The 27,392-nt window shown below is 33.4% G+C and overlaps 1 protein-coding gene across 1 annotated transcript in view; it reads left to right on the forward strand.

Moving 5' to 3' along the window:
- Window positions 1-27,392, forward strand: part of GPM6A (glycoprotein M6A) — a 116,043-nt gene extending 88,651 nt beyond the window's left edge. Inside the window, exons 3-7 of the mRNA XM_021550824.3 lie at window positions 1,632-1,788; window positions 15,369-15,522; window positions 17,595-17,671; window positions 18,975-19,040; window positions 25,149-27,392. Of these exons, the coding sequence (XP_021406499.1) occupies window positions 1,632-1,788; window positions 15,369-15,522; window positions 17,595-17,671; window positions 18,975-19,040; window positions 25,149-25,301 (607 nt within the window). The 3' untranslated portion in view covers window positions 25,302-27,392. The remainder of the gene's footprint in view (window positions 1-1,631; window positions 1,789-15,368; window positions 15,523-17,594; window positions 17,672-18,974; window positions 19,041-25,148) is intronic.

A 27,392-nucleotide genomic window follows, 5' to 3' on the forward strand; every position in this document is an offset into this window, starting at 1 on the left:
GTTAAATTTTTTTCACCCTTTTGAATTTTTCAAGTATCTATTCCATGCAGAAATTTACTTACTTTAATTTTCATTTTACTATGAAACTAAAAGAAATGTAAAAAAAGACAAAAGGATGGAAGTGCTTTGGTATTAGAATTTTAGGGGAAAACATAACCTGTCTGATTTCCAAAAGAATTCATTCCTAGTACTTCTCCCATCCCCAGTTATGTCAAAAGTTTAACTGCATTTTTATTGTATTTCTTAATGTCTGAACCTGAACCTGATTTTGAATCTTTTGAAAGCCATTCAAGCTCAAAGATATTTTAACAGGTTTTTGAGCTTTTTTTATTGTATTATACATGTAAAATGTGTATTGTGAGTTGTCTTGAGTGATTATGAAAAATGTGCTCCTAAGGAAGTGTTATTATTAAATATTTCCTTTCATAGAAATAAAAAGTTATCATTGTCTTGACAAAATATCCAGTATGTGTAATGGTATGTCAAAATTCATCTGGCAGATCCTAATAGATCTCAGCCTTATTTTTTGTCTTTCACTGTTAGGTGTTGCTGTCTTGACCTGGAGAATAAGACTGGCATTTAGTACCATCTTAAATCTGCATATTACCATTTTATAAAGAGTTCCACAGCTTCTTCCTTGTCACATCAACAGACTGGAAATTTATGTGGCTAGTTTTTTTTAGAGAAGTTGAAGTAGAGAACTTTGAAATTTGCTGATCTAAGGCTATCATCAGTAGGAATGTTTCCAAGTTTAGAGAAGAGAGCAGAGAGGAGCTATCAAAAATCTTGTCCCAAATGCTGGTCATGAGAGAATATTTATGAGGCACAGTCTCCTTGAGCCAGTTTTGAATTTACAGACAGTACTGGGCAGAATAACCACACAACCCAATCTGTAATCTGTAATCTTCTCTGTAGTGAAATGAGCCTTCTAGGACCCTGCATGCCACACTGCCAGCCATCCCTCTGTTGCTTCAGCTGTGTGTCAGTGAAATGATGTTTTAAAACCTCATTATAGAAGAATTCCAGATCTGACCTCATTACTTCTCGAATGATGTATTTCTGGTTTGAAGTAAGGAACCTCTCTTGATGACTTTATTATTCTGTGTCAAACACTTTTCCCACTGGAGAGTAAGTGGGAGAATAACAATGAGAAGGTAGCACAGACTGACATGACAGCTTGAGAACTACTTGTATGTGTAGAAAGTTTTATTGAAGATTGTAACTAAATATCTTCTACAACCTAGGTGCTGGATAGAATGTGAGTTAGGAGATGTGTCAGATTTTTGCTTCCTTTTCCTTTTCTGTTTTTTTCTTTCTACTTCATTTAGAGGAAAAAAACTGAAAAATAACTGACTTCTAAATTGATGTGACAATTTTTGCTTTCTTACCTAAACAGATCCATTTGTACATTTAATTGGATTAAAAGACCCAGTGTTTCTTATAGAAACACTATTTTATTTCAAAGTTCATTCCTCTCCCCAGCTTCTGCTGCCATTATGGCACATCAGCACTTACACTGACTCCAGTCAGTCATAAAGTTGGAGACTCTCGGGGTCTGATTGTCTCACCCTGAAATTTCAGTCAGCTTTAAATATTTATGCAGATAATTAATTTTTGCTGTTCCTATACAGGATTGACATCTTCAAGTACGTGATATATGGTGTAGCAGCTGCATTCTTTGTATATGGCATTCTGCTGATGGTGGAGGGATTCTTTACAACTGGTGCCATCAAGGATCTCTATGGAGATTTCAAAATCACCACTTGTGGCAGATGTGTGAGTGCCTGGGTAAGTGGCTACAAAAGCTTCTGTACTTACAACAAATTTAATATGCTCTGTATATATTTTTAGTACCTTGTGAATTTTATTTTTTTTGGTATTGTTTTTCTTTAATATTTTGTGATACTTCAGTTCAGTGTCTGAAAAATACAGTAAAGGAGGGCAGAGCATTTTAAATATTCTCTGTATTGGTTAAATGTAAAGTAATTCTTGCTACTCAGGAGCAATGAATTTCACCAGCTGAGTGAGAAAGCTCGTTACCTCAGCAACATAAGCTGTTCTGAGCAGGACTAAAACTGTAAAGCCTCCAGCTCTACTGGGAATTAAATATTTCCCTTACTAATATTTTCAGTTATTTTAGGAAACTTGCCTTTTCCTCTTTGGAACAAGCTGAGTTCTTTCATCAGATTTATTTTGTTTATAAATGGCAAACAGGCCATTATTTACTCTTGTGTTAATCTCTGGTTTGGAGAGACCTTTTACTTATGACCCTGGAAAACCTGGATTCAAAATTTCTCATTTGGACTAGGACTTAAATGGAAGATTATCACACTAAAATTGCTGACTGTTTCAACTAGGATTATTTTAACATTTCTGTTCAGTGTCAGGTAAGTAACTAATTTTTTTGGTATTTGACTGTTCTGCATCAAAGTTAAGAGGCCTGTGTATTTGGTAGCTGTTGGAGTTGGATATTTCTGAAAACACAGTGTCTATGAAAACCTCATATTTTGTGATCAATAGTAAATGAAGAAATACAGCTAAATAGATCTGGGTGTTAAAGTATACTTTTTGTTTATGCTATATTAATGACAAATAACATATAAATTAGTAGGCAGGGTTGGGTTTCCCACAGTACTCTGCTACAACTGTCAAAACTTAATTAAGTGGAATACAGTCTAAACAAATATAAGCATTAGATACTTCCAGTCAAACAAGGACTATCAAAACTAGTATTTTGGATATCCTGACACTTAAGGTTAAACTGGACACAGATGATCTGCATTTTGTAAATTGGGTAATGCAGTCTGTATGTCATCTCTACATAGATGTAACCTGCTCTACAGTAATCCTGTGGTTTTGTCTCCTTTTCCTTCATTCCTGTCATCATTGCATGATTTTGGCACTTTGACTAAGATTGCTTTAAAACCTTTAAATAAATATATAAAAAAAGACTGAGAACATTTTAAATTAAGAGCAGTCATTGCTTATGCCAACACAGCTTTCATCTTCTGGAAAGAAGTCTCTAATCTGTATTCACTGAGGACCTACTAAGTTAGTTCTAAAAAAAAGATTTGCAGAACACTATTTTTCTTCACAGCTCCCATGAATGCCTGTCCTCACTATTGCAGCAGAGCAGTGCTACATCCTCTCACAGTTTTGATAACAGTAATTCTATAGTACATGTCCAGAAGAAATGAATGGTTAAGCAGCTATTCCATGGTTAATATCACTGTTATTATTAGTGATCTGTGACATTATTTCCTTCAACATTTCACTTTCCTCATTGGTAATTTGCAATGTTTTTGTTTTACTTTGAGAAGCCCTGGGTTAATACACATTGTGCAGCTAAGTTTAAGGCTCTATACTCTTTATGACCACAAGTACAATAATCCATCAGTTAGTTTGAGTTAAATACCTTGTTGTCTTTATTCTTTAAGTCAATGGAAGTTTTTTTCCTTTTCCTGGTGAAAAAACCCACAAACCTGCTGTTTGGTTGCTTGTCTTATTTTGATGATCTGTCAGTAAGAATTCTATACAAATGTCTGGACTTATTTTGGATTATTATTCTGGCTTTAATGTCTGTGCTCTAGAGAGTATATGTCAATTTAAAACTTGATATCCTCTGGACTAGGTTGATTTTCATTGTCTCATACTTAATATTCTTAAGGGAAAATAACATATTAGATTTAAATATATATATGCAATTACAAAATATTTCAATCCAAGAGAGATGTGTTTAGAATTTATTCAGTTCCTTAACTGCAATGAGATAAAGAAGGAAGACCTAAGAACAACAAAAAGAATATTGGAGAGGTAAATGAAACCAAATCATTATTGTGTGTCAAGGCCAGATTGTTCATTTGCTAAAACAGTGCTGAAATAAATTTTGTTCAGTACAGTTGCCAAAATGAGATAATGCTGTAGAAAAGGATTGGCTGATACTACAAGCTGCAAGAAAACTTTCTTGTATACAGTTTTGAGCTAGTGGTTTTGTAAATATTGTAAAATCTAAACTATCAAAGATTAAACAGTTGGTTTCTTTCAGAGTGCATTAATACTAACAGAAATGTACACACAGGATATTTGTTGTTTTGAAAAATTAAAATTATAAAAAACACCTTTGTAAAAACTCCAGTTGAGACTACGAATTCAGATCAAATTTGTTGATGTCTTTCTAAACAGAAGTTTAACATTTAACATTTCAGTTAAAGTCTGAAAATGAAGTCCTTCAGCTTTACCATTGCCATCAGTTGTTTGTCATTAATATTTTGCAGGAGCAAATTTGTTATGTCTGTGACTAAACCTATTATGAAAATGTAGGAAAAAATCAATACAAAATGTCAAGAAAGAAAAATTTATTTTAAGTTTACATGGATAAGCTGTATTTCTATATATGGAAATATGAAAGATAACACCTTTTTCTTAAGAAATATTTTTGAAAAGCAGGCTTTTGAGAACACTGACAGCCAAGATCTGAAGGAACTTTTCATGTCCTCTTCCTGACCTCCCTCAGCTGAAATAGCTCACTTTCTAGCTCTGAATGGACAAAAGGAATTTTTTTGCCTGAAGTAATGGAAAAAGAAATAGCTCAGCCAATTTCCAGTGAATGTATAGTTGACTTATCAGCTGAGAGGAGCATTCAGAGGCTTAGCATCCAAGTCATGTCAGTGCTGCCATGGAGTAGAGCCTCTCACATCTGAGAGAGCCCTTGTGAAAGTGACAGTGAAGATTTTCACTGGCAACATTTACAGACTTAATTTACTGTGAAAAGTAAAACAAAAGCAGTAAAACAATGCCAGTCACAGTCGAGGAGGGATGGCTTTCATTCTAGGCTTCATTTTTCCATGCCTGAAAATGTTTTTAGAGTATTAAATAAACATTCAAATATAACTGTGCTGCAGCATGATTAGTAAAGAATGGGAAACAGGCCTGAAGCCAACTGTAAAACTGTTTTCATGTTTGCCATTTAATACACTTCCTATTTATATTCAGCTCCCCTGGCATGGAAAGCCTCATTTACACCTTGTTTTAGAATATCTGCTCACAGAGTCAATAGAAATACAATGACACTTTGGCCCTCATTTTATACTATAGAATGGGAATGGAGGTTTGGTTTTCATTTTATTTCATCAGGAAACATTATAAGAAGACAGTTGCAGTGTATTTCTATTTCTTTGTACCTTGCTCTTCAAAGAACCATGTTAAGGCTCTAGAGAAAGTTGTTTTATATTCTAAACTGCACTTACATATACCTTCTGTATCTTTAGTCTTAGGAATATTTTATTTAATTACTGACAAGAATTTTTATGCCTTTGGAAATAAAACTGGATACCTGATTACTTATGTGCTATTTCATACATGCTTCTTGAGTGCCTAAACTAAAACATGAACTTCCCAAAATATTTCCAGATTTTCTTCTGCAAAATCTGTGGAAGCTGCACAAATGTTTTGAAAAAACCATCTGTGAGCTCATCAGTTCATCTTTTCCATACCAGACCAGTTATTCTAGAGGCAGTGAAACTGCATCATATTGACATTTGATTCTTTGTGTAACAGGAGGAAGAGAGTTCAGTGCAGGCTCAGCTGGCTTTCCCACCCAGAACAGATGTATTATATCTGAATGTTAGAAATTAAGCTCTTATTTCTGAAAATTAGGTACCATATATGGATACTCTAGGGGAAAACTGCTGATCTGACAGACAGGGAGGACTTGCTTCTGATTAAATTCTGCTCCATCTGAGGAATGTAGTATGCTTCATATGATATTTGTGAGAAATACAGGACCTTCTGTCCAAGAGAGCAGACATCCTTATGGGTCCAGAACCCTTTAAACCAATCTTAAGTGGGGAAAGTATCTAAAAATCTATTTTCCTCATACATGTTTAGATGTGTATGCTGTATGTAGTTGTGATATGGGAAATGGGGAAGGTGAGATTCACATTCACAGAACTCTGACCTTTCAGATTGCTCAACTGAAAACCAGAAACATGATTTTTCCCCCACAAATTACCCAGAAGCTAATGGAGTAGTTAACTTCAGAGGGATTATATTATGGCACAGATATATCCCACCTAGTTAAGGTTGTCAAGAAAAAGGCCTATGCTCCTTCAGTAGTTAAAGGAGAGGGCAGCTTAGGCAAACTTTGTCATGCATTGAATTTTTTTGTCCTATTTGTTCTACTGTCCTATTTTCTGCAAAGAGAATAACCCTCAAATATTTTAGATGTTATCTTTTATATTAAGCTCTTCAATCAACTATATACATTTAGCTGGATGTATGCTGCCTGGCCCCTTTAGTTGGAATTTAGCTGAATAACATTTGCTATCTAAACACTGCTGGAATTAGTAGATGAAAGAAAACATAGCAGCAATTTTATAAGTTGTTGGAATTAATTTTATCCCTGGACACTAAACCAGTCTTGGAATTTCTTTAGAGAACTGTGTTCCTTGTAGTTTTCTGGTCTTGATCTTGAAATAGGAAGAACAAGCCCTAGCAGCAGTTCAAAATTCAGTTGAATGGTTAAGAGTCATCTTTCTGTCACTCTCTCTCAGCTGCATTAATAAACATGTGGGGTCTTGAAAAGAAAGAAGAGAGTTAATTTTTTACTGTTATATTTATAGAAGTATTTTTCAATGAGTTCAGAAATTTTGTTATGCATATCTATGTGCTGAGTCTACTTTTTTCTGTTTTATTTCTGTAATGTGTAAAGACTTTTTGTTTTTCTTTATTGTATAGTTGCAGATTTTCTCACTTAGGAATATTGCATGTATAAAATCATACTTTCATTTGATATTCCTTTTCTCCCATAACTTCCCATGTGTTGTATATGCAACCCTTTTGTTGACTGTGGTATTCATTAGTTCCTTGAATAGAGGGATGTGGCAGACATTGTAATGTGACTTGCCAGTATCTTCCCAACTTCTCTTGCTCTTGCTACTCACTGACAGCAATGTTGTGGTGATAAACTGGACAAACTGCATGGTTTTGCTTCAGATAGTGCTTTGTGTCTTGCACATTGATGACAGATTTTTTCTTTCTTGGCATGTGAGCTCAGTCAGTATTTTTTGTTAATTAAACTGCTTTCATGCATTTCCAAGGTATGCTTGACTTTGGGAGTGCTTGCACTTTCTCCATAGGCTTTAACTTTCATTTATGGATCATCATAAATTGCTCAAGATGATAGCTTTATTTCACCCATGTTCAGATAATCCATCTCATCTTTGACTTGAATGTTTCATCAGATTATGACAGTTTTCCTTGATCCTTGCTCTCACCTGGCTAACTTATTAACCGCATCTAGACATCTTACTCTTTTTTATAGTTATTTAAGCCTTTGGACATCAGTGGAATTATCACAAATTCATTATTTTTATGGTGAAAGAAAATCCACAGAAACCATACACTTTTGTTCTTATGGATTGCATCTTCCTGTTGATGTCTTATGAATTCATAATTAGCTTTGTAAATATTTTTGGGCATTGCTTGCATAGGAAGGAGGGAAATATTGAAATATATTTAAGGTTGCAATAAAAGCTTAAAGTTTGTGTTATTGACTTTGAGTGCTTGGCAAGACAGGAATCAAGCAAGAAAGGTCCCTACCCCTTAATTTTCGCACAGCCTTCTCAAAGCCCATTAAGAATATATCAGGAAAGAAAACACTTTTTTTTGAGACCCAAGTGTTAACCTTGAGTGACACATTTGTTTAGACTTATAACTATTATTTCTGCTTCCTAGTTTAAGCTTCACTGCCTTGTGTCCAAGTACAAACCATGGAAACTTCCTGAAAAAATGTTGCATTGCAAATTTTGGAAATGTGAAAATTGTAAACAATCTGTACTGTTCAACCCTTTCCCAGCTGAGTGTTACATATTCATCTGTGTATAGAAAACTTGTCATCACTGAAAACCATTAAAGTATGGTTTATAAAAAATTTATCAGCTGTTTGGTAGGATGACCTTGTAAATTTACGTCTAGGACAAGCCTACATTGTCAGGGAAAATGTAATGATGGAACTGATTGTTTTTTTGTACTTAATGTCTTCAAACTGAATAGTTAAGTAGCATGAATATAGGAAGGAGAGCACATAAAAAAGGTTATTTAATGAAGATATCCATATTTTAAAAGCTACTAATACATATTTCAAAAAGCCAGTTTTAAAACCAAATTATTTATCTTCAATCACATTTAAATATAAAGCAAATATCTTAACTATATTCCCAGACAGTACTTCCTAGCATTTGAAAAGTAGCAAAAGAAAAACAAAATAAAGAGGATAACTTTTTGAATGTGAAAACATGAGCATATGCATTTTGAGAAAAATTAATTCCTGTTTGAAAGATTCTGAAAAAAATTGTCAAGCAGCAGTAAAGATCCAATGCTTTCTAGAGCATTTCAGAAACTTGTCAGACTACAAAAATTATAGTCTTGCCTAAAGGTTATAAAACAACTTATGATAACTTTAGGCAACATAATGCTACAAATGCATCAACATTCTAAAGAAAATTCAGAAAAAAAATTAGAGTATTTAGTTTCTAAAAAAATTACAGTATTTTGTTTCTAAGCAAGTACCAAAGAGACAAATTATATCATCTTAAGGTAAAACTAAACTCTTTCTTGCATCAAAGCAAAGTCATCTTCTTCAAACTCATATTTCATCAATTTTTTTACTAAGCAATATTTCAAAAAGTGAATCAATTTGTTACACAAAAATTTCTGACATGATGGTGGAAATCTCCTCCAACACTGCTACCAACAAATCAACAGCATAAATCAGAAGGTAAGTCAGTTTTTTAAATGCATCTAAATGGTTTCCAAAGAAATAGAAATAATGCATGGAATATTTTAACCTTGAAATACACATTTAGAAAAATATATGTGCAGATGAAAAGCAGAAAGCAACTGTGAGAATTGATTCTAATTTTGACAAAATATTTTTTTTTCTTCCATCTAAACTATCTGTAGAAGAAAAATGTTTTAAAAAGCCAAACAAAACTGTTCCACAATATAATATCAATTTTCTGGGATTTTATATTTTTATGTTAACATATTTTAATAATCAAAGGAAATTCCTATTAGGTAGTATTCAGTATATGAATGAATTTCAGTTAGGCAAACCTGAGAAGTCTGTCCCTCTACGGAGAGAAATTTGGACCAATATTTTCTTTTTTTATCCCTCTCAAAACAGTTGACTTGAATGCAAGCCAAGGAATATTAACCACATCACAGTAAAAGCACACCATGAAATCTATCCATGTTTCAACAAGACTTTTGGAGTTGTGCCTGGGAGTATAATATGTTAGAGAGAGAGAGAGAGGATGATCATGTGTTGTAGAGGCAATTATAAATGTCCAACAAGTGATTGTTAGCAATGGAAGTGACATTATAGAAAAGACTTTACATATGTGTATTTTCTGTGGTTTACAGTGCATTTAGTGATAATATCAGAACAAAAATATTTCAACTTGTCTCATTTTATATACAATGCCTCTTCCAGAAGCACTGTATATAAAATGAGACAAGTCAAAATATTTTTGCTTCATTTTTTATTTCTCTCCATGAATGAGGCATGAATTTGGAGATGCTAGTTAGTACAGAAATGAAAATGTTAGAGACCATTTCCTTGTGAGCTACTCAACAGTCCTTCTTAAACATGTTTCTGTCCAAAGACATCTGTTAAATTTTTTTTCATGTTTTCATTTATTTACATTTAAATAAATAATAGCATTTTTGGTTCTAGGCAGCATTTTAAAATAAACAGCTGAGGCTGTTTGAGCTTCTGCATTGTTAAAATGTTTTCCAGAGGAACTCAGCAAGTTTTCCACTCACTCTCTTTCATATTTGCATAAGGGGAATTATATATGTAAAATACTGTCACAAAAAAATCCATTGGGAAGAGTGGAAGTGTTTATGGAGACAGTTTTCTTTAAAAATGAAAAAATAATTGCAAAAATTTGCTGGATTAAATCTGAACCTCTGAAAAAAGAACCAAACTCCTGTGGGGTAATAATACAGGTGATGAACAGGAACGAACACCTATCATTAAACTGTTCTGTCATAAAAGTTTATTGATCAAAAGCCCTTATTGAGTCGAACTGTTGATGTAAGGTGTAGTCAGAACCCTGCATTATAGAAAATTGAAAGCAAATAAACAACAGGCCTGAAGTGGGAACAAACACGTGTAGCACTTTAAATCTGACTTGCTGTAACCTGAAGGGAGAACTGTGCACTCTGTCAGGACTCTCCCAGTACAACTGCATCAAGAAATATTTCAGCATTTGAGAAAATATGTGTCAGCTGCAATGAATAATTAAAAAAGAGTATGCAAATGCATTTATGCAGAATGTGTGCAGGGTACAGAGACAGTAGCAATAACTCAGAGGAATTTTTTTCTGGGTAAAATGAACAAGATGAAGCAGAAGGCCTGAAAGGCAAAGGTCAGTTATGATTTTGAAGCTGGGAAAAGTGCTAAAACAAAATAAGTTTTTATTAGTATTGAAATCAAATATATGGACAATTGAAAGTGAATGAGATGCTTGAGAGACAGGACAATTCAGGAGGAAATTGGAAAGATCTTTCTGTTCATGCAGCTGTGTGGCCAAAAAATCCAACACAGTTGGATTCTGGTATTTCCTGTTTGGAAAATGCCCCCAAAACTGGGACTACACTGCACTGCAGAGGCCAGCTGCTCCCCAGTATTCCCATAAGAGACAGCCAGGCTAACCCTGGGCTTATCCTGGGTCATGTCCAGCAGTGCCAGGGCTTCATGGGGAAGCATGACAGGCTTTGAGCAGGATGGATGTACATGATCTCTGTAGGTATGGTTTTGATCTCTGACAAAAACTGTTTAAGAGAATTTCTGAAGCTGTGAAGATGTTTGGAACTGTTCAGGTAGCTGAAAGTAAACATTTTTTGTGTTTATGTGATAGGATAATAAATTGAAATGTGACAGAAAAACAGCAAGGTGCACATATTTTTGCAACTCTGTGTTGAGAGCTCACATCAGGGAGTTCATATAAAATAAATATATGATGAGATTAAGAGAAAGTGTAAAAGTAAGTGGTTTGGAATAAAGATAAAACTACATGGCAACATGAGCTTTCTGAAGTTAAGTTTTATTTGGGTACTTAATTTGCTGCTATGTTTCTGTATTATTTTTCTTCTTGTAAGCAGTAGTGGCCTCATAAAATGAAATTAATGAGGTTTAATTTGTTTTCTTTTCATTCCATTTCTGTTTGTAGAAACTGTACCTTCTAGATAAGATTTCACTGTGTCTGTCCCTAGGGTCATTGAAGCCATCATACAATGTTTCTTCAGGGGTACTAAATTATTGATAACAAAACTAAAATTAGAAGAGTGTTTGAAATTTAATGAATGTGCTTTTCATGGAACAAGTGCCCATAAGTAAGCAAAAAAGGAGGGGAAAAACCCCCAAACCAACCAGTAAATGAAATCTTGATCCTATTAAAATAGATAGGATTTGAGAAATGTTTTCAGTGGAAAAAGGATTTCAACCAGGGAAGTTTTTCTCCACACAAACAATTTCAGAATATACTCTGAAATACCTGCTTCCTAGTGTGTTTTGATTAAAAAAATAATTCCAGAAGGTTGATGATTTGCCTGCTTTGATAATTTGCACAGAAATCCATTACAGGTACTAAAAAGCTTACAAAATCTGGCAAGAGCATTTTGCCAACCACAGTGATGATACAACAAAAGTCAATACACTAAAAGGTTAAAGATTTCTTTGTTCAAATAATTATTCATTTCAATTATTCTTTGCAAATGTGAGCTGAGTTTTAAATTAGTGATCTTTCATCTTCATGATCTGGTAGATTAATTTCACTATCACTTCTAGTTTGTTTTTAGTTTATGCATTTGGCTTCTCAGAGTGAAAATCGAATTGATCAGAGAAAGTAATTCTCGCTATAAATACAATAGCTAGAATGCTAAAGAACAAACTGTGATACCTCTTTAAGATGCTATAATCCTATTTCAGAAATCTTCAGCTTGTCACGTAGCAGAATGCTACTTCAAAGGAGAAAGATCCCTTTGAATCTCAGGAGACTGGGTTCTGAATTTAATTCCTGAAGAGAACAGGCTCCTTAAGCATTCCTTGTAAGTTCTCATGAGCAAAGAGGAAAGGTTGTAATAGCAGAGAAAATTATCTAAAAAAATACTTTATTCTTCCCTGTGCTTTTTTTTTTTAATCAAATCATTCATAATTTCATTCAATTAAAAAAAAGAAGCTACCACTTGCTATTGCTAGAAATTATTTTGTTGTACAAAGTTAAATTTTTTTACTGCCCTTACAGCAGGAAGTATATTACTGCCCAGATCACATGTCTGTGGTTTTCTTCACTGATATCAGTGATAGGAGCTTCCAGGCATAACCAATAATTGCCATATGGTTTAACTTGAAGTTTTGTATTTTACTTATTCTTACATAAACAAAGGAAACTCTGTATTTTTTCTGTCTTCTTGGTGTTCTTGCTGTTATGACATGAAATTAGGCATGTCATTGGCCATTGGCTCTTCAGCTGAAAGCAACTGACAGAGGAAATCTGAAGTTCTTCCTTTTCTAAAATATGTTTATAAAATGAAATATTCATTTGAGCAATTTTTCTGAGATGCTTAACCAATCAGATTCACATTTTTAAAGAGAATCCGTTCCATAACAAGCAGACAATTCTCTCTGAGAAAGCAGCTCTTGTGACTAACAGCAACTATCATGTGACAGATTTCTACTATTTTATGCCCAAGGCAGATTTTTAGAGGCTAATAAGCTCTGTTTTCCCCCTCTTTGCTATACAAGTCCTTTGTATTATCGCAGTCAAATTTTTTGAGTAGGCTTCTTCATCATTACTACACATCAGAAAATAAATAGATATTAAAAAGAATTTGTTTGCTCATGGTAAGGCCTGTCTTTTTTTCTCCATTTAGTACTAATCACAAAATAGGAAGATTCTGAAATCTATATGGAGCCCAGTCATAAAAAGAGTTTTTGCATTTCAGTGATGTAACTAATATATAGGATTTAGTTCTTCAACAAATTATTGTGGATGTGCTACACTGAGACATGCAATAGATAAATTCATTATTGTTTATTTCACAAATTCTAGAAGGATCACAAGACTTGTTTTTGACAAGCTAAGAATGTAGTCTAGGAGGCTGGTTTAATTTTAACACAGTTCTAGAATAAATGGGAATTTGAAGTCTATACCAAGACAGTCTTCTTTCTTATTTAGTATTCCTGCCTTAGAAAAAAAATGAGTGCAACTCTTTAGCGTGACAATAAATTAAGATTGGATATAACAATTTAGTTGGGAATTCATATCCCTGAATCTACTTTTCTAAGTAATTTTCCAAGTAATTGTTTTAAAGTGAAGGCTTGGGGTGGAGACAAATACTTCTTCATTAACTTTAACACTGTAATATGGAAAGGAAAAAAAGAAAACAGTAAAAGAACAATAAAACAACAACAGAAAAAGGACCATGTACAGGACCAGTATTTACTTGTGTTAACTATTTGCTCTGCAATAGATGGGATAGAATTTCCAATATATAAAACTACTGATGCATGGAAATGTCTACAGCAGTATTCAAGGGTTCATATTTATTTTGGACTTTGCTATCACTTTCTCTATTTTACAAGTTGGGTTTCTAGTAACTGGGTTATTGGGAAAATTTGGTAAGGAAGACAGATGTTACCTGCATGAATGTGTTTTTAGAAATCTTTATGTATAAATTAAACACATAAGTTTTGCTTTTAAACTAGTTGGATGTTGAGGGAAAAGTTAAGAGTTTGCAACTCTCAAGCTGCTAAGCATGGATGTAAAGTATGAGTATTGAAGCACAGAGTACTAACTCAAGAAAATGATAGAAAGCTGATATCAAAAGTATTAAACAGATTTTCAAACTACTACTAGAAGTATCATTTACCTAGGACAATCAGGAAAATTAATCTGACATAAATTTTAAACTGGATTAATTAAACTACATTAAATCCCTACATAAGTATACTTCCTCAGAATTAATATTACTTTTATTTAATAATATTTGGAAGTGAATTAAAGTAAATCAAATTAAGGTCTCTTTAATATTGCTTGAGAACATCCATTCTATAACTTATAAAGCAATAAAGGTACTCTTAGAATTCAGACCTTTTGTTGTTTTGGTTTGCTTTTCCTGATCAGATAAATGTGGATAAGCGACTGTGCTACAATTTTTAGTGCCTTTTAAAACATTTTCGATTCTGGCTTTATTTGATTTCCATAACTAAAATCTGTACTTATATTAAGCTTTTCCCTGTATTACCTGAATTGAGAGATCTTACATTAAAAAAAACCCAAAACCAAAATATATATTCCATTTCCCCCTTATTTATTTTTAAGATTTAATTTTTAGCAGATTTTTGATCAGCTAATTCAGCTTTCAAAAATATTTATTTCTTACCTCAGAGCCAATATCTTTCTGAGGTAAGCAGCTAGAAAAACATTAGTGCAATGCAAGTTTTTGTTTCCAGTAATGTGTTTAGATTTATCAGCATTTGTAAAGCCACTAAAGGATAGGGCCATTTGTAGTCCATATTTAGAGACTGATTTTCACATTTCAACAAGTAGCCTCTTTATATGCTTTCTACAGCATAAAATTAAAAGACGGTTTATTATTAATAAGTGTGTTTCCCAGTGGTGGCAGACCTGCAAAGGAGCAGCAAGGTACCATGTTTACATATTTATAGGACATTTGCTTACTTTTTTCCTGAATGATGAATTTGCTTGTAGACTCCAACCATTGTCTGAATGCAATAAGAGAATGGCAAAAATATAGTCTCATTAGTTCAATGCCAAATGGATTTGCCAGTGAAGTTTTGTGGTAGTCATAGATAAAGGCTCATTTTTATTAAGAGCCCAGTTTTAAAAGTAAAAGAAGCAAAGTCTACAGTATTTAATTTTAATTTTTTTACTTCATGATTTATAGTGGAAGATACAACCATAGGGCCTCTTGTCCTAACTATGGAGTAGTGGTGATGAGAGGGACAGATATGTTTCACAGAGCGTGCAGCTGTCTGTACTTCGGGTGCTCTGCTTTGCATCCATCACTGGCACAAGAGTGAGAGGAACATGCAGTAAGATTGCATTTCTGGAAGCATAATTCTTGTTCTTCAGAAACATCACATTAGTGCTCTGGTAGCATTTTGACCTGATCATTAATGGATTATCTGACCAAAACCATAAATGAAATAAGGACAGAAGCAGACAAAGCCAATCATAGATGTATTTGTTTCTTTCTCTGTTGTTCCTTTTTTTCCAATAGTGAATCAGTTCAGTTCTGACTTACCACTGGTTTTGTTTTTCCTTTTTTTACTGCAGTTTATTATGCTGACATACATCTTTATGTTGGCCTGGCTTGGAGTTACAGCTTTCACTTCTCTGCCTGTTTACATGTACTTTAATCTGTGGACCATTTGCCGAAATGCCACCGTAGTGGATGGAGCTAATCTCTGCCTGGATCTTCGCCAGTATGGTATGTAAATCAAAAGCACTAAATTAAAAGTAAGATATCACAAAAAAAAGCATTCCACTGCTTTGCTTCCATGTATCTGAAATGAGCTGTTCAGTGTTTCTGAAGTAATTGTTAAGTGTCTCTCTCTGTCATTTTACCCACTAATCTAGGCAGTGTATAAAAGACGAACTGCATTGCCCATCCTGACAAAAATTGAGTCAACCTTGTGCACCTTCCCAGAGCAATGAAAATCTGGCATGGGGATTTAGCTTAGCCTCTTCAGAAATTGCTGAAACTTGTCTAAAATACTTAATCAGTCATTTATCTGGAGAATGACTTTTAATTTTTTGTAGGACACTAACTTGGAGATGTGAAATCCTAGAGTATCAGCTGTCTCTGCTGATTCTTTCAAAAATATTGATGAGGACCAACTATACTGATAGTAACACTCTAAGAAAGTGGTGGAGAGATAGAGAGGGAGTGGGGCTTAGGCCTGAATGCTGGAGGTTAGAATAGTGTAGGGATATGCACCTATATGTGTTTTGAGAGGATGTGAAATTTGGGCAGAAAGGAATCTGTGATCTTAAAATATCTGAAAATTCTTGTGTTGTTGGTGGTAATTCAATTCCTTCCTTCTACAAGACTGGTTTGATTCTTCATGTTATGGTCTTAGTACTTTCTCAGCCCACAGAGCTTTAGGTAATCATACTCTCAACAGTTTCTTATCTTTCTTTTGTTTCCTTGGCCTAAAATAAAATCACAGTATATTTTTAATTGTTATGTGAAGATAAAAAAGATTCTTCATTTCTTAGCAAAGAAATATTTTAAATAATAGAAAACATTTCAATTAACCTGAAATAAAATATTTGACATATTTCTTTCATGAGAGGAAGGAAAGTTGTTGTTTTTTTTTTTTTTTTTCCTACACAGCATGGCAGGGGAGTTTAAAAAGCAATTATCTGTCTAGACCCCATCAAGTGTATTAATTTTTCTTTCTATGACCTTTTATTTTGTTAATATCCACGACTAATTTTTTATTATTTCTATTTAGAGTGTTCATAGAACACTAACATATACAGTGTGTATTCTCTGAATGTACTTGTTTCCTGTAGATTCAGCTCAAAAAAATTAATTAATGTTAGGAAAGAACCATTTTTATGGTAACTGAATTAATTACAGTTTTTTCTTCAAGGTAGTCTTTGATTTAGTATCTGGACATTAGCTGAAATAAGCAAGGTAGCAGATTTATTTATTATTGCTGAAAAGAGAAACAATAAACTATAAGTTTGTGTCATGCTTTTTTATAACTTGTGAGAGAAGTTTTATATCAGATCAGTATGTTTGAAACCAATATACAGCACATTTTTCCATATGAGGGTATAGAAGGTTTGTGAACATTTTAAGTGTATAAAATGGTTGCAAACCACTTCTGTTTTTTTTTATCATCGTGCTGATCAAAATAGCGAATAAAGATATTTTCAAAAAAGGCAGAAGAATTGTTACCTACATTTTTCTTACTAGGACATTTCCTAAATAGATAATGTGTTTTGTGCTGTATGAAATAGTATGGAATCCTAGAACGGTTTGTATTGGAAGGCACCTTAAAGATAAGTTCCAACCCCCTGCAATGGGGCTGGGACACATTCCTCTAGATCAGGTTGCTCAGGACCTGTCCTTCAACACTTCCAGGGATGGGATATCCACCATTTCTTGGGGAAATGTTCCATTGCCTCAACACCCTCACAATAAGGATTTTTTTTTCTTACATCTAACCTAAACTTATCCTCTTTCAGTTCAAGCCATTACCCCTTGTTCTACTGCAGCATGGCATTATATAAAGTCTCTCTCCAGCTCTCTTGATGGATCCTTTTAGATACTGGAAGGCTGCTATAAGGGTCTCCCCAAAAACTCTCTTCTCCAGGCTGTGCAATCCCAGCTGCCTCAGCTTGTCTCCACAGGAGAGTTGCTCCAGATTCCTGATTGTCAACAAAACCCAAATATCATTGTTAAAATAGGTTCTTAGCATTTCTCATATAAAGGAAGTTGATCTGTATCAGGAATTCCAAATAATGTGAATATTTATTCTTCTCCAGGTATTGTAACTATTGGAGAGGAAAAGAAGGTTTGCACCTCATCAGAAAGTTTCGTCAAGATGTGTGACTCTAATGAGGTAAATAAATATCATAGTATTTTTGACAAATCCATAATATATGTTGTAATAGGAAATAGCTGATATATGTTTTCTTAATGTTAATGGTCTAATTCTAACTATGGTGATAAATTAAATCACAGTGAAAAATACAGTCAAGCAAGTGGTTTTTCTAGTCTTGTACCAAATTTATTTAATGCAATTTCTCCAACCATTTGTTTTCTAAATACACTTGTGGTTTGTTTGTTTGGGGTTTTTAATAATTCCAATATCTTTTTCTTTGTTACTGATATGTTTTTGAAAGCAGCATTAGCCCATGCTGCACAATGAATAGGTCCATAAAATGCATCACTGATTGAAGGGCTTACAACTACTGTTGTGACAGGAGAGTGAAGACTTCAAATGAATTTGACCAAACCTTGTTGAGCATTAGGATAGTAGCTCTTAGTACATTTATCTTTGTAGCTTTTCCCTTGGGCAAATGCCACCTGTTTCAGTGCAGCTGAAGGTTCTGCTTTTGTTTTGAAATTATAAAGGATGAAGACAGGGCAAACAAAATTACATCTGCCTAAAACAAAGAGAGGTTAAAATGTTGATCCCTCTGAAGCCAGAAGGATCAACACTTCCTAAGTGTTTTACTGGGTCTTACCATGGTTGAATCAATCTTAGAAGGAAGATACACAATCCTCTCTTATACCATCTAAGAAAATGCAGCTCTTGAGATGCAGTTGACTCTCTGTGGTTGTTGCATAAACCAGGTCACTGAAATTAAAAGCAAATGTAATAATTTGGTTTTTGGTGAGGTGAGGATGGTGGTTAATTTGAATTAAGTAAGTAACCTGGTTTATATTATATCACTATGAAGAAATTTGAGAGGAAAGTGGATCAATATATGAGGATGGAAAGCTACAGCTAATGAAGGGAAAATGGGATTTCTTAAGCTATCTCTGCCACTGGAGAAGTCACCATTAGCATAATTCTTGTAAACTAGTACTGTAGTATTGTAGCATAAAAGAAACCCAAAGAAAGCCCTGAAAATATTCTGGATTGTTTATTTTAAATAATTAATTTTCTTAATATTTTTATTATGCAAATGCTGTATATTTAAATAGAGTTATGTTTTTTCATGAACATTACAACAAAACAAGTGCAAGCACAATGACATGTATTGATATCAATCTCTTTGAAAAATATTCCTATTCATTACTTTTTTGGAAAGGTGGCACCAGGAAGTTAATTATTTGTTCGATGTTAGTCTGAATTTTTGCTCATTTTCTGTTTGCTGTACAACCATGAAAGTCCTTTTCTTTGCCTTCCTTTGCAGCTAAACATGACATTCCACTTGTTCATTGTGGCACTTGCTGGAGCTGGAGCAGCAGTCATTGCTATGGTAAGCTACCCAACACTCTACACCTCATCTGAATTGCTGATGCTTTCTGGTTCTGACTTAGGATCTGCTGTTCAATTTCCATACTATCACTCAAAGCTATTATTAAATTATAGTTCTGTAATCCAATACTCTCCCTTTTAATTCCTTTTTTTTTTTAATATATTGATTAATTCCCTTTTAAGTAGAATATCATGATTACTTTTTTGACTTGAAAAAACACCTTTAATTTGTACTCTTCTCTTGCTGCATTCAGATGAGAGTCTGTATTCAAATGTCTGTGCTGTAATCACAGTATTATACTTTTATGGTCTCTTCCTTTCTGGCTTGCCACGCTGCTATTTTAGGAGCAGAATCTTTTTGTCAGTTCTGTGAATATATATGAATGTGTTGATTTTTCTGTCAGGACCAATTTTTCTGCTTCTTTATAATGAAGATTACTTTGAATTTTGACATTTTGTCAATGAGAAGGTTCCACTGAGAAAAAAGTATGTGAGCGAGTGACCTGCTCTTCTGTCTTTCGTCTGCTGCATTTGCTTAAACATAAAGATATTTTTAGACTCATAAGTCTCTACTGGTGTAGACTTGCATTATGAATGCTGAAATGGGAAATTAAAAGTGACTGTTACTTGGTTCTGATGCATTCTTAAGTGTTAGTGGTGGTGATTCCTATATGCTGCTTATACTAGTAATTTTTTATGGATCACAGGGCCATAATTTATTTTTATCCTTATAATTGCATCTATAAAAAAGTACAATAAAAATATTCAATGAAGTCAGTACTCCTCTTACATCAATGATTTTTTTTGTTTTTATCTGCCATTTTTTCATTATTACACAACACCCTGCAAACAGCAAAGATAGCTAAATGGAAAACATATATTTTCAATGTGTTTTTTTGTTTCAATGCCACAAATAATGTGTGATAGTAGAATACAATTCATAATAATAATTTGTTTTTTCAAACTGAAATTTTTGTGCTTATAGTTCCAAAAATGGTGACCATATAGCAATCATGATAATATATAATTAGTGTTAGGAAACTAAATCTAAGAGATCATTAATTTTCCACTGTATGATTATTTTGAAGTATATTCAATAGATATAATAAAATACTATTTTGTTCAGATGTAAATGCTGCATTTCAAATAAGTGTTTTGATTCTATATAGTTACCATAAGATATCCATTGAAAAATAACACATCTTCAGTGAAAGCAAATTAAGCAAGTGCATTGTGCCACATAGTTTAAATAGGAATACTTCCAAGACCCTTTAAAAAGACCCTTTAATACTTTAAAAAGACCCTTAAAAGTTCAGCAAACCAAAGGTACCATAGCTGCATCACACCAGGCACAAATACCCTTTGAATTCACTTTCATGGTACACATTTATTCTCATATTTTTGAAGGATTTGCCATATCCAAGTGTGCTTTTGGTTGAATTCTCTAACTGCAAGGGCAGACATGATAACACTGTTCCAACAAATATATAAATTAATATTCTAATTGCCAGTAAATTGCATATTGTCCCAGTGCTGGTAGATGTATGTTTCATTAAATGTTTGCAACAGTTTTATATATTTTTTCAAGTTTGTAACTATACTGTTTGTTTTTAACCTACCATTATAATTTGTTAGGTACCTGCTAAAGACTAGCACATTCCAGTCTTTGACAGTGTAATTTCTGAAGCCAGAATATCAGACCACATCTGTAGGTTGAGACAGGTGCTTCACACTTGACACAGGAGCCCAAACACAAGGGATAGGACATGAGGGAAAATTCAGAATTTTGAGGTTGGACATGCAGATATTAAAAGTTTCTCCTTTAAGGGTAGTTTACATTCCCAAGGTAAAAGTAATATAAGCGAGGAAAAATTAATCTTGGGTCCTAACTATCTCATCCAGGAAGAATATATCTTTTTTCTCCAGATCTTACACTCAAATTAGTAGACAGATATAATGCATCAGCAGAGAGAAGTAGTCTGCAGAAGTAATTTCAATCACTGGAGAACCAGTGCTCTTCACTACATATGCTGCTTCAAGAATAATTACAAATATGAAATGAAGATATTTGTCTTTGTGTATATCCAGAACATGTTTGTGAAATTCAACAGGAAAATTAGATTAAAATACCAGTATTTTACAAAAGAAAAAGCTTATTAATATAATGCACTCTTAAAAGATTTCTTGCAAACAATTACTTTAAACCAGAATAGTCAATCTGTCTAAAGTGGTAAGTATATTGTATTCATGGCCAGCCAGTAACAGTAGTGCAACATCAGTGCTGAATGACAGAATTGGTAAAATCTGCTTCCTGAAATGGCATTTTAAGTTATGACGTCAATATACTCCACTATATCCTCACTTCTGGATTTGTAAACATTTGCAAGTGCCAGACTATTTAATTTCTGAAGATTTCTTAAACTCTCAAATGCCCATATGATTCTACAAAATTCACAAAAGAATCAGCTTATTCATAAATGTTTAGTCCATCTGTCTACAGGACACTTTTCATAAAACTGTATTTTAAAAAATATATTTTTAAAAAAGTAGTCATTTATTGAAAAACCACTGAAAAACTTGTTAAAACTTGCAAAATCATTTTGATCACAAATCACGGTTTCCCCATATCCTTTGGTCTCACATTTGCTTATGAATGTTAGAATTTTTCACAATTCATTAGATACGTCTTTAGTCTGCAAAGGAGAATGTTGTTTTGGGGGTTCAAGAGGAGAATTGTCCTATGTATTAGGAATGATATATAGAAAGCCTCATCTATTTTACAGTATATATTAGGGCAAGTTTCATTTTGCAGCAAATAACACTGTAGATGAGTTTATTTTGAAAATTTATCATTCTTATATCAATGCAAGATGGGGAAAAAGAATCAAAACCAATACCTGATAGAATTATTTATGTTGTAAATGCTTTTTGAGAGACTTTATCATGGAAAATATAGTCAGGCTTTTGAATCATATTTAATTGGCACTATATATGATTCTGAGCAGTACTACTTTCTTGTGTCTGAATGGATAACAAATGCATATGGAATATATTATTACAATAATACTTATAAATTTTACTGAGATCAGTGTTGTGTCAGAAACTGAGGGCTTGAAGTGGTTTAAATGTAAGCTCTAGCATTCAACAGTTGATTGTAAGGTCAGTATACATTCCACCTGTGATGTTTTCCCAAAAACACTGTAGAAAAACTTAACTATGAGATACAAAATTTCCTTTCTCAAAAGTTATCATGTGAGCTGGTAACTCTTTTGCCTTAAGTACTAAAAAAATTATGTCCTGTAAAGTGGACGTGCAGTCAGTTCCCCTGAAATAGGAACAAGGGAAGTGTAAAGTGGTCTATTCTTCTTCCCAGTGTCATTGTGCTCTTCTGTAGGATGTGAGATGCATGTAAAAGGAGGAATTAAAGTTATTTAAACTTGGGTCCTGGGGAAGTAGTGACACGACCTGCATAAAAAAAAAATAAAAAGCGAACAAAAATAAACCAAGCAAACAAACAAACAAAAAAATGCCACAAAACAAAAAACCAAAAAAAACTCCACCAAAAACCCCACAAAAAACCAACCAAACAAACAAAAAAACACAAACAAAAAAATACCCCAAATAGCCAATCCCACAATTTCTAAAGACTGAAGCATACTTTCACCTTATGAAGAAATCTAAGCAGGAATAGCTATGGGAAGTCCCTGCACTGTCTTGCATATGTCTGTAATGGAAACCTCCTGAGGCAGACTGTGGAAGCTGCCTGGCTTCAATTTAAATAAGCCTTGATGAGGGCCCCACTGGCTTCAGGCTATTCAGGTCATGGAATTGTGAAATGCAATTAGACAGCCACTTAGAAATGACCTCCTTAATGTGGCAATGTTATCTAGGAACTTGGTGTAAATATATAAAACAAAGGTGGCATTACTGTTCAATGTATATGCCATTATAAACATGGATAAATATTTGAGATTATATAAGATAAAGTAGGTGTTTCCTGGCAAGTCCTCCTATTTACATTGAATATGAACTCCCAAGAGTTTTCAACAGTTGTTACAGGAGTTTAATTCAGTAACTTCATAAGGAAGGGATGGGCACAGAATGGGTGTTTAATGAAGGTCAGACTGTTACCAATATGCCTTCAAAATAGTCTATTTTTTAACAAAGAAAAATACTAAGTGAAATTGCAAGACATGAAAATTAATTTCTTTTTTTACTGGGTCATTACCAAATATTTGAGGATAAAAAAAAGTGCCTACATCAACGCATTTTCATCACAGATTCTTCAATTGCAAGGATTTCAGGCAAATATGTTTTGAAAGGTCATGAAGATGTGAGTACACTGCTCAGATAGCCCCCACTTTCAGGATTCTTATGTCTGCAATCTGTTTGAGGTTCAGGCAGTATTTTTAATTTAAATTTCAAACTCAATGAACCAGTATTGATGTTTTGAATGGGTGCAAATTGCCATTGCGATGACAAAATTTTTAGGATTACCAGCCTGTTTAGTTTGATTTTTCTCAATAGTTTTACTGTGGAGAATTTAAGGTGTTTCATTCAGTACAAGGGGTATCCAGGATTAGGGTCTCTCAGTTGATCTAGAAATGCCTGATCCAGAAATTACCTGTGGTGAAAGCTTTTGGAAGAGCTGAGTTAGGATAGAAGGTGTTTTTCCTGTGTACTAAATTATGACTAGAGAGTGTCCCAGAGTGACACACTACATGCTGCCATCTCCAACATCTATACTCACGGATTGCTTTGCTAGTGTTGTTCTCTAGATATCAAGAAAATCCTAAAGATATGTAGAAATACTACTCTCTAGTTTTTTCCCTAGAGGAGAGATTCTGTGACCAATTTCCTTCTACTCTATGTCTCCTCAAGTCAGACAGTTTTCTTCAAATAAGAGTTAATTGTAAAAGTGACATAAAACATGAGGATAAAAAAGGTAGCAAAATTATCCAGCCTTTTTAATGGCTTCAGAATATTTTCCTTGATCTTAATTATCCAGATTAAGAAATATATTTGCCCGGACTAATCAGCAAAAATTGCCAACAAACATTTGTGAAAAAAAGTTCAAATATTAAAAAAAACCAAAACATATTAGAATGGAACTGTTCATTTAATATGAATCTAAGATACTCATATCTACAACAGTACAACATGAATAAGAGAATTTACATAATCTCAAGGTGTTTTTTTATTATTTATTGTATTATTATTACATTTTCCATTAACTGAATCCCAGCATAATTTCTTGATTTCTTAGGGATGAAATATTTTGGATCTCACAAAATTGACCATTGATTCTGAAGAAGAGGATTAACATAAATTAAAGAGATGCTCTCATCAAAAAGTGTCTGAAATCCTCCTAGGGAAGGAATAAATAGCCAGAGAGTTCCTGCATAAACTAGTTGAATATCCTTGTGGAACATTTCTATTTTCTGACTGAATACAGAGTAAATAGAGAATCCAATTTTTTTTCCCCACTATGTTTTGTCACATTTTGCCTAACTGAATTTATTTTTCAGTTATTGACAATTTTCCCCCAGATTGGTGAGTTAAATACAAAGCTAGAATTGTACTTGAAAGAAGTAAGTCATGGCTAAATGGAAAGAAAATGCTAACTTTAACAAAAATCAAGAAACAAAACTTTCTATAATTGTATTATATATATACAATCATAAGATGCGTCTATGGCGTATTGAGAACTACTTTAACAAAAACTAGTTCAGTGGGGAAGAAAAGTGTACAATAAATACATAACCAGAAGGCATTTTTACATGTACTTTTGCAGACTAGCTGAAAAAATAATGCAGGGATGATTTGGAATTTGGATTTTTCATGTTTTAGGTTTTTTTTGTTTTTTTTGGGTTTTTTTTAAACATCTTTTGCTACCAACTACTAGTTATAGTGACAGTAACAGCTGTAAAATGAGTAATCTGAAGATTAATGAAGCCTGAATTTGCCATCATGGTTCTATACTACTTCTTGACACAAGAATGCCTATCTGTTACTGATGAGAACCAGTCTCTGTCCTACAGGCTCCAAGTTTACATGTGCTCTATTCTGACTACCTCCATTGTTTAACACTGTGTCACTTTTCTTTCAGGTTCATTATCTCATGGTCTTGTCTGCCAACTGGGCCTATGTGAAAGATGCTTGCAGAATGCAAAAATATGAGGATATTAAATCAAAGGAGGAGCAAGAGCTGCATGATATTCATTCTACTCGCTCTAAAGAGCGGCTCAATGCTTATACATAAAAGAAACCTTGTCTTACTTCCTAACATGTGAATGCTTTGTTGTTTAACTAAAGGCCATCCTACCATTTTAAAAACAATTGAAAGTGCTTCTCACAAAAGATAGTTTGGGTGACTTACATATCACCTACATACAATTCTTGGTTGTCTAGCACTTGGTTTCTTAATTAGTTCTTACTTTGTGTGACCATTCTAATACCACAAAGCTCCTAAATAGCCTTTCCTGAATCCCTTTAGGCTAATTAGTTCTGATAGGTCAAGGATACTAAACTATTGTCAAATACAACTATGTGTTTGATTTTTTTAATCACTTTGTATGTGTTATGCATAACACCTTTTGCATTGTTTCTTATATGTTTTTGGAAAAAAAGTAGCTTTTTATACTTTTTAGTTTTGAGTTCAGTAACTACTTTAACTACAGGTATACTTCAAAGGGACCATTGTACATGATGTACAATATATAAAGAAAACATTCTGATGACTTTCCTTTATATATGGAAAACCTGCCAGAGGGACCCTGATCAACTTGAATGAAGGTCCTAAGAACGTTTTAAACAATCAAAGGTGCAATTTCTAAATTTGTAATAGTGGGTAAAAAAATAAAAAAAAAGCGAAAAAAGAAAAAAAAAGAAAAAAAATAAAAAAGTGCTTCTTATCTTTGTTAACATTGTATTATTGATGTTTTTAAAGAATATTCTCTTGTTTCAAGTTCCATGGGTGATAATTCCTGTTTGTATTGTGAGCATGCAGTCCGTGGTGCTAACAATGCATGGCCACTTGCCTTTTGAAGGAATTCAATACCACGGCTACCTGTTAACGAGTTATGGTATATAGACAACTGTTAATTAAGTGATATAGTTATTCATAGTTTTCTACAGAATAATCTCTCTTTAATTCAATGATGGTTATGCTAAATTGGAGCTGTCCATGTGATGATGTAAGAAATTACTGCTTAGCTACATTTATGAAAGTAATATATCAAAAATGCAGTGACCATAGGAGTCAGATGTCTTTTTACCTGCTTTAAAAATTTAAATGGATTGCACCTGTCTGAACTGTAAAAGATATATTAAAGGAGACTTCCATAAATGTTATAGCTTGGCTTCTAGCTTTCCTACACATAATGGTTTACCTGTATTACGTTGAAGTAAGGTGAAAGACCACTACAGAGCTTATTATTTCAAAGTGTAGTAATATATTTGAACTTTTATTTTGATATTAAAATGTTATCAGAATGATAGGTCATCTTAATTTGAAAGAATTACCTGTATCAAAAACAGAACAAAAGCCCTATTTAAGAAAAGTTGGTATTATTGGACCAAATTTGGTGGATTTTTTTTTTTAATTTTGCCTATTTCTAATGCTACAAGAATGCTGTAAAGTGTCTTTTAAAGTGATGTAGCCTGACAAGACATTTTTGTCAGTGTTAAAAATCTTAGATAGTTTTGTGCACTTATTGGACCATTGTGAATTCTCTCTCAGTGTAAGTGCATTTCTAATAAAACTTCTTGAGTAAAACTCTTCTTTGTACTATTACTAGTCATGCATCATCAGTAATTTTTAACAATTCTTGTAGTAAGTAGAAGGTAATACTATAGTTACTTGTGGCATGATAATGCATTAAGTAGTATTAGTTGGTTGAGTTATTTTTCTTTTCTTTTGCTTGTTTTGTTTTTTTTTTCTTTTTTTGTTGTGTTTTTGATTTGGGGTTTTGATTTTGGTTTGGATTTTTTTTTTTACACTTAAGCTGTCCTACGGGGTCAAAAGTTTTCTGATAATGTGCAGTACCGGTATTACAGTTCTGCAAAAAGTATTAGGAACCTCTTTTTGGATTCTATATTGTAGTGTTTCAGTTTTGTGTCTTAAAATGTTTGTGCTGATTTTTAAAACTATGTCTTTTAAACTCATGTAATGATGTTAATGCTTTTGGCTCTTCTCTGGTATTAGAGTTTGTATTTTCACAAAGAATGCTTTGTAGCAGGCATTACAATTAATCTGTTTTGTACATAAATGTGCCAACAGCTTGATGGTGGCGTTTTTGAAATGTAGAACAAAGTGCTTGCAAAATGTAATAAACACACTTGTGTACTTTGT

Source organism: Lonchura striata, chromosome 4, assembly GCF_050655825.1.
Source record: "Lonchura striata isolate lonStrDom1 chromosome 4, ASM5065582v1, whole genome shotgun sequence".
Taxonomy (NCBI): Eukaryota; Metazoa; Chordata; class Aves; order Passeriformes; family Estrildidae; genus Lonchura; species Lonchura striata.